At 37.4% G+C, this 14,081-nt stretch overlaps 1 protein-coding gene across 2 annotated transcripts; it reads left to right on the forward strand.

Moving 5' to 3' along the window:
- Positions 1 to 1,932: 1,932 nt before the first annotated feature.
- Positions 1,933 to 12,592, forward strand: LOC143376921 (uncharacterized). 2 transcript variants are annotated; one of them, XM_076827715.1, is made up of 3 exons: positions 2,030 to 2,058; positions 6,005 to 6,069; positions 10,847 to 12,592. In XM_076827715.1, the coding sequence occupies exon 3, from the start codon at positions 10,894 to 10,896 to the stop codon at positions 12,262 to 12,264; it is 1,371 nt and encodes a 456-aa protein (XP_076683830.1). In that variant the 5' UTR covers positions 2,030 to 2,058; positions 6,005 to 6,069; positions 10,847 to 10,893; the 3' UTR covers positions 12,265 to 12,592. The 2 variants fall into 2 exon arrangements, with proteins under 2 accessions (XP_076683829.1, XP_076683830.1); XM_076827714.1 differs by lacking the exon at positions 6,005 to 6,069 and having other exon boundaries at positions 1,933 to 2,058.
- Positions 12,593 to 14,081: the final 1,489 nt, after the last annotated feature.

Here is a 14,081-nt window from a genome sequence, read left to right on the forward strand (position 1 = left end):
TCTGAAAGCAATGGATTTTAGGTGAATGAGGGATTGTAGTTCGTATAAATCATCATATAACAAAGTATTAAGTAATGTCTAATTAATATGGTTCGTAAATGCACATTGACGAGGGAAACAGATGAACCGCGACTGTATCGAATTTTGTCTATCGAGATGCATGTAGCATTGATTAAAATACTTGTCAGCAAATATTACTCATTCACTTTCAAATATACGTGTATCAATTCCTGCTTATATGCACACGTCCGGGGTCAGTGGTACAAATGTGTGTAGGGCGATTTCTTGTACAAAAAAGAATCGAAAATAAAGAATATAATTTTTTTACATGAGCCTTCGGTTTCGAGGAAATCAGTTTTAAAAATTCGTTTAGTGCACGCGCGTCTAACGAAGATTTGGCTCAATGCGGGGGCAAATATGTCGCGACTAAAAATGAAATTATTCGTTTTATAAAAATAATTCAAAGATGTGAATGAATTTTTTTTTAATGAGACTTTCATTTCGAGAAAATCGATTTTGAAAATCCGTCGAGTGCATGTACATTAGACCAAAACTCGGTTGCATTTTCAAATCAATTTTCTCGAAAATAAATCCACAGTCGGAAAAAAGTTATTCTTCAATTTCGACATGTTTTTGCAAAAGAAGTCGTGTTGTTCACAGATTCATTATATTTTTATTCTATTCTACAATTTTCCAGCAAAGTTCTTAAAATCGATTTTCTCGAAAGCCAAAGTCTCATTAGAAAACAAATTTAATATATCTTTTCCAATTATTTCTTCATGTAGAAACATCCCCTTTGTAAATTTCATAAATTATATATATTGTTTCTTCTTCTCAAGAATAGTGTATATAATCTTGTCGAAATAAAATTATGCTGCATTTCTTTAAATTGAAAATTAATTGTACTTTAATATGGAATATTGTTTCATATAAACATAATACTAAACTTTCATTCGAGTATAATTTTCGAAGGGTCTTATCGTTTTGTTCAGCATTGTGTGTGAGTACTTGTGGATTTCAATCGTGTTGATAATAGGATTGGGACTATTTGTCGAATTTTTCGGTATTCGAATATTCGAATACTTCAGTTGCTCAATTATTTGACGAATATAATTCGAATACCATTCGAATATCCAAGTATTCGAATACCATTCGAATATCCAAGTATTCGAATACCATTCGAATATCCAAGTATTCGAATACCATTCGAATATCCAAGTATTCGAATACCATTCGAATATCCAAGTATTCGAATACCATTCGAATATCCAAGTATGCGAATACCATTCGAATATTTCAGTATTCGAATACTGATGTATTCGAATAATATGGTGTGAAGTGGATCAAAATTAGCTCATTACATCAGTTTTCGAATAGTATTCGAATAATAAAATTCGAATACTCAAATATTCGAAGTTTATTCGTAGCATTCGAATACTTGTAAAATATTCGAATATTAAATTATTCGAATAGTCCCAGCCCTAGTTGATAATAGAACTCTGTTACGAGCTGTAGAATACAAATAACAAAGTTTACATGTCATATGAAACTTAAAATGTTAATAAATAATAATTAAAGATTTACTTGTTTTGAGGTACTGGTAGAAACAATTTTTCATTATATCATTTCCAAATTTTCATCCCAAGTAGGTATTACAAAATTACGTTTATTTACATTTAACATTTTATACCATATAAATCCCCCTCCCTGAACCGAATACAAATCTCCAATTATGTACGTAAACGTTCCTACATCCTTATTTAAAATGCAGGTATAAAATTAAATGTGTTTCAACTTATAATTGTTTATTTTTCCCAGAAGGAAAGGAGTAGAATTTAGACAGGAAAACTGTTTTTAGATTTGTGTGTTGAAACTTAAGAAAGAAGATAACGGTTCAACTCTTGTCCACAATTGCCACAACCCCTTCCGTATCTACCATCCGCTTAGACTACAGACCTATAAGAAGTCCAATGATCTGGTAAGAGGTATCAGTTCTTAGTTGTTTCCTTGAGCAAAGACTACACCGCTTCCCCAAACATTCGACCGGTCCTGTTACATGTGAGTGTTCAAAGTCCTTTGACAATGTATTGTTAACATATTTTCATAATTTAAAATAATATTTTCATAAAATTCGTAGAAATTAGAAATTTTTACTTAAATCTTTTCGGAAATTAATTTCCAATATTAAAGTGCAATTTACGAATATACTAAAACAAAATTAACAGTTTGATTTATTAATATATACAATCTACAATGGCATTTCAACTTGACTTTCAGTATTACTTTAAACGAATATATTAAAATACTTGCAATCGAAGAATTGCTAATAATACATAAAACTTGAGAAAATTCGTTTTTAAAGAAAGATTAATTATTCAATTATTTCTTAATTATGATTCTGATATCGAAATAGTAATATAAGCTCTTATTCTTCTGAAGCCCTATAAGGCAGTTTTTGCATTTTTATTTCGACTAGATTTTCGCAAATCAATTATATAGAATGTGTTACTAAGTGTGTTACAACTGGAAAAACAGTGAATCTAAATTAAGAAATATGTAGAAAATATACAACAAACTTTTTTCATGCGTGGTTTCCTTTTCGAGAAAATCGATTTTGAAAACCCATCTAGTGCGCGTGTACTTTGCTAATCACTGATAAAGTGCAGCTGCAAATAAATGAATCCTTGTGCAAAAATGAATCGAAACCGTGGGATAACTTGTTTTAATCACGCTTTATTTTTGAGAAAATCGATTTCGAAAAATTGACAGAATACTATAATTCTTCCCTCATTTGACTTTGCTTTTGAGAAAATCGATTTTGAAGATGGAATAATTGTTTCTTAATCAAGTCCGCACCTACGTCACATGTACATCTTCAAAATCAATTTTCTCAAAAAAAGAAACTTATTTTCAAAAAAATTCATTTCACAATTTCGACTCACTTTTTCACAAGCATTCATTTCATTCGCATTTGTATTATATTTCCCACTGGATTCTATGGATTCTATCCAATTTTTGGCGAAGCGCATGCGTGTCCAGAAAAAAAATTCGACACTGATTGTCTCAGAAACGATGCGTCGTATGCAAAACACTTTAATCTACATTTTCTACTTATTTTTCCATGCAAAGCTGCCATCTTTTTTTGCTATCGCGTATTACGGCGTACCAATATGTTTGTAACTACAAATTAGTGTTAAAATTTACATACAACTGTTCTTTATAATACTCGATTTTTTTAAACTGCTCCTGGATTTGAATTTGGTAAACATTGGTACAATATACTATTTGTTATTTTTGCTTAAACAAAGCATTTGTAACATAATAGGATGAATCATAAAAATGTAATTATTGTTGGAGGTGTCGGTACTGTGATTCATATTGTAATTGAAAGGAACTTGTAAGTGCAGAAATTCGACTGGAATATACGATATACTTTCACATACCTTTAATGTAGCGGAGTTTATCTGGCGAGCATGAAAGTGCAGCTTTCAGAATAATACATACACCTTCTAATTTCCGGTTCAAGGCTATATTTCTTACTGTGTGCATTGCGCAAAAGCATTATACAAAGTGTATATTTTAGGTAAAACTACCACGGTTACTTAAGTGTTATATTCGATAGATAAATGTTTCCCACGATGTAGGACCTTGTTCGATTTCTCATTAGATTTTCGCCAACTTTTAATGCCGAAATTTTTTCCGGTTACTGATAACAAATTTTGCTCGTCTTGCATTTGTTTATTCTTTGCTTCATCAAGTACTGAGTATGATCTATTATTTACCGAATAACAGTTAAAAACAGTTTTATTAAAAAAAAATAATTTAAGGGGTCGTTCTGGTTAGCGCGCCGATAAATTCAGCGATTTTCAGGAATTTATTGCGAAGACAGGAATTATAGTAATGGAATGAAACTTTTTTCTACTGATTGATCTACATTTCTACAATAAATAAAAATTATAAAAGTAATAAAATTGTTGCTTTTAAAATGGATTTGCAGGCGATTTTGATGGCACGTTTAAAAATTCATGCCTCGCTTGTGCAGGTGATTTCAACAGTTGGACTTATCTGAATCCAAAAATACAAATAGATTCTTGAGCAGTACGACTGTCGCTATGATCCGAACTAGAATAAATGATTTATCCTTAAAATTAACAAAATGGCGGGCAAAATACAAGAATCAATGTATTTCGGATGTGTTTTCTGTGCTATTTCCGATTTTAAAAGTAGGTTACTCTGAACAGAATTACTTGGTTGTAGTACCGGCCAGAGGCATAGGTGTGTAGAATAAGCAGTTCAATTTATAAAGCAATCGGTTCGATAGATTTTGAGATTTTACGTTTTGAGAAAAACGCGTTCAAAGCTTTCATCTATAGAGGCCCAGGCTCTGCACTCCCTAAAAAATGCCTATGTAGAAGCTAAAATAATTGGAATTTTTCAATGAAAATTTAACAGTACATTCTTGAGGATACGTTCTTTCGAAAAATGTTTAAAAAGATCGATTTTTTCAAACCGTCTAACCAGAATGACCCCTTAAGTAACAAGTCTGATTCTTACTATTATTTACATTTCAAACATTTACTGATGAAACCAATGCCTTGACACATTCCCCCAGGATTAAAGAATTCTCGGTAGAATGTGTTCTCATCGTTATGAATTAAATGGGTGGAGAATGTGTTTGCATTTATTACGCCTTCCATTCCACGCAAATCCTAGAATCCATAGGCACACCTCAACAATAAAAAATCTTTAGTTTCTGGGAAAAGGCTTTTCGTAATACCTCCGCTTTCTGGTCGTGTAGGTTTCACAGATTTCATAAGAACTTACTTTTGCGTAATTAGTACATTAAAGTGATTATACTACAGGAATTAAAACTTTACGTATTTCACGAGGATAAGCATTTAGTCAGTAAAAATTTGACTCGATAATGACAGCTTTTCCTTTGAAGTAAATAATATTTACTTAATTCCACCATTCGCAATTGATATTTCTGTAATCATAAAAACTATATAATCCACTTACTGATATTTAATATTTATCTTTCTCCCCATTAAATATTTTTCGATTAACGTGTTTATAACTTTGTCATTAGAGTATTGCAAACCAAACAATAAATTATTTACAAGATTGTATATTCTATTAATATGAAAGAAATATTCTTTGTTTATACACTCTGTTTCATGTATCTTCAGAATACTTAACCCTTCGTTGACACACCTCCTTTTTCGATCAACTTTAACATACCTGGGTGGCTCACACCCAGATCAATTTTTGAACAACTGCCATTATCATCTAAAGAATCCAATCGTCATAAAAAAAATTATGGATCAGTTTTAAGGTCTCTAGAATATATTCCAATAGTTTTTTTATTAAAATTTAATAACAGTTTTTGTAAAAAAAATTCTAGACTACCACATGTCGAGAAAAAGCGAAGAAAATCTTTAAATAGTTGTAACTTTTACAAATTTCAATATTAGAAGCTAAAAATCTACAGAGTTGTTGCTCGGATATAATATTTTGAGAGAAAAAATAGTTTGTAAGTAAGCTTTGGCGAAAAGGTATTCATTTCGCATATAGAAGATGCAGAACATCAAAATCAGCTTATGGGTGGCTCACACCCATAGTGTCAACGAAGGTTTAACGTTCTCCACTTTGCTGCTTTAAATACTTCATATGTGATAAAAATATATAATAATAATTTTACAACGGTGTCCATTCGTCCACTCAGTTTCCCTTAAGAAGAGAATTAATACAAACTGCCAAATGAATGGCGAGTTATAATAAAAAGTTAAATTTCTTTTAAAATTATTTAAAAATTATAACGCCCTCCGTTTCAATTGGATTTGGCAAGGTGCCTTGAAATATATGTGAATAAAAACTAGTCCCACTTGAATGGGCGTTACTGCATCTCGCGCGCGCAGATGTAAGTGCATACAGATTAGATCTGCCATCAGCCTAAGGTCTCCTTTAATTATATATGCACGTACATACGCACATTGCTTTTCAGAGCGCGACGGAACTGGACTTTTGGTTTTGAACCGTCGCGAATTGCGACACAGTTGCTGCAACAAGGTAGAACGTGCGTCACAGGTGTTTTACGTCAATCCTGATTTTCGTAAAAAGTGTATGGGGATCGATAGCTCTGAGCATGTGTGTCTAAATCAGCCACATTAGATACCAACTCTCTAATCTGTTACACGTCAGTGTAACTAGCTCGTTTTTTATGTCATATTTCCAATCTGTCGTTTGATTGATAAAACAGCTTGTAATTTCATTCATATCGTTAATGGCAAAACGTTGAACAAATTTCTAAACATATAATTTTCGGGAGGCGCACCCCATATTGTAACACAGGTTGTCGCTACCGAGTCAAAAATACCCAAAATTGAAACGTAAAAAACCACGGTTTCAGAATATTTTTTTAACTTTGTAATTTTTATGTTAAAGTACAGTGTTTTAAGAATCAAACAAAGTTATGAAGTATCTTAAAATCTTTATTAAAGTTCTTTAAAAAATTGTAACATAAGACTCAAACAGTCTTCATATTTTCGCAACTAGCGCCTCTGTGGTAAATTTTACCCAGCAGCGCCTCCTGCCGAGTTAAGAGGTTATGTCTACCTGCAGGGTCTGAAAAAACAAGTATTTTCGGGATTTTTTTTTTCAAAAACTTTAAGACTTTTTTTAAATAAACCTTTGTGTATTCGAAAGTGTACATGTTAAACTACTTGTATTAATTTTTGCGCTGGAAAATATAAATAAATAAAACAAATATCAGCGACCTCCCGGCAGCGATTTTTTTTTAGTAGTTTGCGGTGACCACTCTAATTCTGACCTGGTTCATGTGAAATAAAAAAATCGCAGGAATTTAGTTAGTATATTGGATTATCTTGTCCTTAATCGTTCATTGTCCCAAAATATTAATTTGCTGCAAAATGGCGGCTTCTCATAGCAAAAGTATCGATTTTCACCGCAGAATCGCGCTCATGTTTCATCATTTTTCACCTGTAAAATAAAACCTACGCAACGGAAATGAAAAAAGGAAGATTAAGGACAAGATAATCTAATATACTAACTAAATTTGGTCGAATTTTTTATTTCTGATGAACCAGGTCGAAGCTGCAGTGGTCACCAAAAATAAAAAACCCTGTCAGGAGATCGCTTATATTTCCATTATTTATTTAGATATCGTATTGCAAAAAAAAACTACAAGAACTTTAAAATATATACTTTCGAATATACAACCGTTTATTTAAGAAAGTCTTCAAATTTTTAAAAAAAAAAAATTGTATGCCTATTACTGTTTTGTACACCTAGTACTGTTTTGCGCAACGCTCCAGTTTCGAAAAATTCGCTGAAAATGGGAATGGAAACTTATCGACTCAGTAACTACTACTTATTTTATGAAAATATATATTTTTCAATTAGTGTTCCGTTTTTAATACAAAGTCAAAGCAATAATAATATTATGAACAGTTTTTTTCTAATTTACCTGAAGTTGGTAAAGATGGAGCTGCACCCCACTTAGGTACTGCAAGGTCCTCAATTTACGTCAGTTTTTAAACCTACTTCTGACGAAATTTAACTTTAATTTAGTGCGAGCGGACAAGCATAAAAATAATAATCACCGTTAAATAGATTTATTATCCGCACTTTTATACTACTTTTATGTAACTTAAGGTGATTGTGAATGAGATATTAAAGCTTAAATTCTCGAAAGTTTGTTTGTTTTACCAGAATAAGGAGATATACTAACGCAACTCCTCTGAATCCCCTGTGACTAATACTAGCTGAAATGTGAAAGGGATATCTGTGATGGGAGTGTCCGAAAAGAGCTGTAGTATGAGTGAGTGCACTAGTTTAAGTTTCGCAACCCAGCGCGTAGGTGCGCAAATTGTAGCATACCGAATTAACGCTTAGTTGAGGAGCAAAATGTTGTTGCACAATAACTTCACGTAGGAATTCTATTAAAATAAACAGGTGAAACAAATTTTTTAGTTCTTATACGATTATACTTGTAGCAAAGCTTGTTATTTCATTATTTTTAATAGAAATGATGTTAATAACATTCCTGGTACGTCTATGTACATATCTAGCAAAACAAATCAACTATGAAGCAATGAAATTAAAAAAAAAACAAATACAGGATGAGGCATTTAAAACAGGCCACTTCAATAACTCGCCTGCTTTTGACGATAACAAAAAATGTACCAGACCCATCTTGCTTGGTTTCAAAGGAGACATAATCTGATGCCAACAGCGAAGGTCAATTTTGTTTTTTAAATGGAATGATGTTTTCTACTTTCTTTCTATGTAACAGAGCGTTTTAAGATGCAAACAGTGACCTATGGTTAAAGGTCATTCAAGGTCGTGGAAGGTCAACTACATTGGAAAATAATTTACTTCAGGGAACAGATCGAGTACTTTCATGTCTTTTCTGGTTGTTGGTATTGTAACACATTCCGGCCCAAGACGTTGTCGCGGATTACAAGAAGTTCCACGGATAGAGCGGTTTACCCGGCGATAAAGGAGTGAAAATCAAGATTAAGGATTCGTCTTAACTTAATTTTATTTGGACGAATCGCCTTATTAATATAATTATTCTGAACGTCGATTATGACTTTAATTGATACGACAGAATATAGATTATGACGCTTAGGCAATATAATAGGATAACGTCCAGAACCGCCGGGGTTCGTGGACGACAAGGGACTTCGGCCCGTCGCCTCCGGCGTAATCCCTAAGGCCGGTTACGCACAATAGAGTACTGTGCGGGTCGGGTGGATAGTCGTTTTTAAGGGTCGAGGAGGAAAAGAAGGTGACGCAGGTCCCTAGACGCAGGGGGGGCGAGAGGACTAAACTTGGAATATGTATAAACATGTATACACGACACTAGAACTTAGGACTTGAGAGAAAGGGTCAGGATGATTAAACCTCTCGTGGCGCTGACGAAAACAAACAAGGAGAGTATCCCAGGTGTCCGCCTCCGATTGCTTTGAATTTTGGATATGTTTTAGAGGACCGAAAAATAAGATATACGTGTTTTTTTATAGCGGCCCGTTTTTATATTTATGGGGAGAAACCATCCCTCAAAGTTATGACATTTTCAGGTGTTCCTCTCCGATTGCTTTGGTTTTTGGATATGTTTTAGAGGACCGAAAAATAAGATATACGTGTTTTTTTATAGCGGCCCGTTTTCATATTTATGGGGAGAAACCATCCCTCAAAGTTATGACATTTTCAGGTGTTCCTCTCCGATTGCTTTGGTTTTTGGATATGTTTTAGAGGACCGAAAAATAACAAACGGTTTGTCACATCCAGAATTGCCGGACCGTTCTGGACGAGAAGGGAGTTCTTGCCCCGTCGCCTTCGACGTAGGCGTTAAACCCTAAGGCTGGCCGGTTACGCCGCAATGGAGTAACTGTGCGGGGCGGGTGGATTGGCGTTGAAGGATCGAGGAGGAAAAGAAGAGAAGCGTTTCGTCTTGGGACAGTCAGCCAGACTCATCAGTAGGGCTATAGCTGACGGCCCCTGCCCTAGACACACACGGGGACTAAGAGAAATTCATTTGGAACTTGTATATATACGAATGAGATTGGAAGTTAGGATTTATGAGAAAGAGTTAGGAAGAGTAGACCTCTGGTGCCGGTGACGGACATTAAGTCGCGATCTCGTGGTGGGGCCAGGACGTCACAGGTTGTTTTTTATTTTGGCCGGTTTGCATGTTTAAGGGGTGAAACCACCCCTCAAAGTTATATGAGAATAGGTGGTGCCATCCTCCGATTGCTTTGGTTTTTGGCAAAGCAATCGGAAACGAACAGCTGAAAATCTTATAACTTTGAGGGGTGGTTTCACCCCCTAAATAGGCAAACAGACCAAAATAAAAAAACACCTTTTCTTATCTTTCGGTCCTCTAAAACATATCCAAAAACCAAAGCAATCGGAGACGAACACCTGAAAATCTTATAACTTTGAGGGGTGGTTTAACCCCCTAAATATGAAAACGGGCCGCTATAAAAAAACACGTATATCTTATTTTTCGGTCCTCTAAAACATATCCAAAATTTAAAGCAATCGGAGGTGGACACCTGGGGTACTCTCCTTGTAAGTCGCGATCCCATGGTGGGGCCAGAACGTTGCAATAGAACATAAATTTCATCGATATTGATAATGACGCATGATCGACATAATGGAACACAGATTTGATCGATATATATGTCTGGCGCATTTTTTGTTATCGCCAAACGTAAGCGAGCTATAGATCGCGCAATATAACTTTGCCTCCGAGCGGTCACTGATTGGGACTAGGCCGTACGCGCAAGAGAGCTTGACCGTCGGCATTCTTTTAATTCGTTTCGAAAAACATGCGACCGTACACGGACGAGTATCATACAAAGTAACAGGTCAGCGTGTTACTCATGCATATGCGATCGTATGTTTTTCGAATCGAATTAAAAGAACGCCAACGGTCGGACTCCCTCGCACGTACGGTTGACTCACGGCCTACTCAGTGGCCGCTCGGAGGCAAAGTTATATTGTGCGATCTGTACTCAGGTGGCTTGTTTTAGATGCCTCACCTTGTATATTCCAAAATCGAATACCTGTCTCCTTTTCTAATATTTTGGTTGGTAATTATATGTACGTTTGGATACGATACAGAATTGTTGAACAATTTCAAATTTTCATTCTTACTCCGTATGAACTCTATCTTCGTCTAAATGATTACACCATAACGAACCAACAAAATAAAAGAAAAATGAAGCGTATAATTTTCTTATAGATTTCCACTCTTCGCTTTTTGTATCTACCATAAAGATTAATCTGTAAACTAATATGAAATTTTCTTTTCCAGATACAAACCATTTGAACAAAGGAGGATCTATTTTAAAGATTACAATAATGAGAAAACTCGTGCTACTATTAGCATGCGCTTGTTTGGCACACGGTGGCCCATCCAAGAAGCAAGCACGCGACCAAGAAGCCGCCGGTTACGAATACGAATATGCTCGAGGTGAGCTAGCGTTGGGAGGAGTTGAACCGTACTACGCGGAACCCCTTCCTGCCCTGCCTGCAGGTCCAATTGGTCATGGTCGGGGGCTTCCTCAACCTGGTTTCAGCGTTGGTGGTCCCCTAGCCAATATCGCAAAGGGCGCTGCGGAACAAGCTCACACGCAATTAAGCAATCAGCAAACTGCAGCTGGACAGGCTGCATATGTCGCTAAGAACACTTTGGCTCAAGCCGCGGCTCAGTCGGCTGCCACCGCGGCTGCAGCCCTTGCTGGCAAACAAATTGTTGTCCAGGGATTGGAACAACAATCGAGGGATGCTCATGTAGCAGTCGACGGCGAAAACTTGCAACTGCAACAAGCTGAACGCGCTGCAAGCGCAGCAAGGACCACCGCTAAGCAAGCTATGCATCAGCTACAAGTAATTCAGGCTGCTTTAAACGCGGCTCAAACTACAGTGGACCGCGCAGCGCAAGCTGCGGCTGAATCTGCGGCTGAATTGGCGGCTCAAACCACCATGCTTGGTCAAGCAAAGGCAAGGGCGGAATCAACCGACGAGCAGCTCTCTACTGCGCGTCTCGACTATGAAAGCACCCAAGCTGCTGCGCAGAAAGCTGCCACTTCGGCAGCGGCTGCGCAGAACAACGCTGCTGCTGCTGCTGCACAGGTCGCCGATAGCGCTGCCACGTCTGCGCTATTGAGTCACCAGCCGCAGCCTGTACAACAGCCTGTGAAGCTTCCAGAGAACCCTGTGCTCCGAGGACACGGCGGACTTGCTGGACCTGGCGGACTTGCTGGCCCTGGCGGACTTGCTGGTCCTGGCGGACTTGCGGGACATGGCGGACTTGCTGGCCCTGGCGGACTAGCTGGCCCTGGCGGACTTGCTGGCCCTGGCGGACTTGCTGGACATGGCGGACTTGCTGGACCTGGCGGACTTGCTGGACCTGGCGCCCTCCTCGAACCCAACACCCTTTTCTCGTCTGGGGTCCTTCAGAAGGGAGGTGGGCTTGGCGTACACGGTGGACTTGGCGAATCCAGTGTTCTTCTCTCAGCTGGTGCCCTTGGTGCGCAAGGTGGCTATGGTGCAGTGGAGGAGCTTGACGAAGCTGGCGCTCTTCTTGCATCCGGTGCCCTTCAGAAAGCTGGTGGCCTTCGCGGGCCTGCTACATTTCAACCAGCCAATGGCCTTCATCGCTCAGAACTCCTTAGTCTAGCAAACGCTTTACCCCCTGACAGTTATGATCTCAAAGGTTATCGTTACTAGGTTCCTTTAGATTAAATAATTCAATGGAATCTAGATGTGTCCCCTTTATTCGAAAATAAAGGAAAATCGTTACGTTCCATACACCAAATTGCGAAATCAAATGTTGAAATGTCCAATTTGGTTCCTCACAATTCCTTATAATACACCCTTCTTATTTAATTCGTAACTGGTGCACGATTTTTGTTATGATGTAACTAGAACGTGTGGATTAGCACTATTTGATCAATTTTTTTTTTTTTGATATACATGTACATAATATTTGTTACATTCTTATTTTGTAGTACAGGAGCGTAAAAAATAAAGGAGAAGAAATTGATTCGGAATAAAAGTTTATTTTAATTTTATTTTAAATCACGTGTACTTGTTGCAGCATAATTAATAATACTATGTTTACAGTTAGAAATTTTTGAGGGTACACTAAGTTTTTCGAAACATATATCGATATTTTGTCCGTATATTATATTGATAGGCACATAATCATCAGTCATCAATGTATCATCGAGAATCCTGGTGGCTACGGTGTTGATGAAACAGTGATATATGATTTCAAAAACAGATGGCTCACGCCAAAAATTGTAAACAGTAAGCATTACCTATACTGGGTAAACTTTTCAAGAAGCTAACTTTTCACCTATATCGATGAGGTTTGAATATGTTGTAGAAGTTAACATTCTAAACAACTTTTTCCTTACATGTAATCGGCGGACAGTCCTAGTTTCCGAGATATTAGCCGACTATAGACGGACAGTTTTTTTCACAGTTTTGGAGCGTACACTTTTGGGTAAGTCTTTTGTTCGATGATAGGAATGGTAGCAAACGTTTTTCTTACACATCTTAATGCAAACAATTAGTACAAACAAATTCAGCTTTAAGTATATGACCGCGGCGGAGAAAATTAATGTTGAATTGCACGCGCCTTGTGAACGTAACTCTGCGCGGTGCGTCGCGCCGTACATTTGGTGGCTCCTGCCAAGCCTTTTGTTCCACGATAGGAATGCCAGCAAACGTTTTTCTTCCATTTTGTGATACAAACTATCACCAAAAAAAATTTCAGCTTTAAACATTTTAGTCAATGGATTTCATTTTTTTAACATTTTAATAGGAGTAGCAGTAGCATGCCGTTCCGCAACTAAGGTGGCCGCAGATCATTTTTCGGTGTTTCATGGTGTCTATTATTAGTAAAAAAAATTTCAAATTTAAACATCTAAGGATTTTACACATATTTTCTTACATAATTGACACTCTGCTGTTAAGCGTTGTTCCGCTGGTGCGCTGGCAGGATGTCGTTTTGTGCATATGTAGCACAGATATAGAAGAACAAGGATAAACTAACTTTAAACGAATTGGCCAAAAAAATGTGTCGTTGGCTCCCGGACTATTTTCGTTCGCGTTCTGCGTTACGCGGCGGACTTTGTTGCAAGGAATTGGGTGGAGCGAGCGGGCGATTCGCTTGCCCCTGTAACATTTCAGCTTGTAGGTAGTCAGTCTTCTTCCCATCTCGCAGTACAGTAGATCCCCGTTGTGAGCGCGACGAACGGGGCTGGCGATGGGCTCACGGTGGGTTACGGACATGATTCTCTCTTCCGTACCCGACGGCAACTTCGTGTCTGACTCTTTCGTTTCCTCTCGCTCGTTGCCCGGTTCTCTCACTCTCGTCCGCAGGCTTCCATGAAGTGGTGGGGATAGTCGTCGGGCTGTCAGCGGGAGGTAAAAACGGGCTCATAACGGGGATTTACTGCGGATATACTTCCGACTGGCCCCAGTGGTCGATCGACACGAGGTTTGAGGAGAGGGGTGGGGAGGGGTTCTGGACCCTA

The sequence above is a fragment of the Andrena cerasifolii genome, chromosome 15 (genome assembly GCF_050908995.1).
Source record: "Andrena cerasifolii isolate SP2316 chromosome 15, iyAndCera1_principal, whole genome shotgun sequence".
Lineage (NCBI taxonomy): Eukaryota > Metazoa > Arthropoda > Insecta > Hymenoptera > Andrenidae > Andrena > Andrena cerasifolii.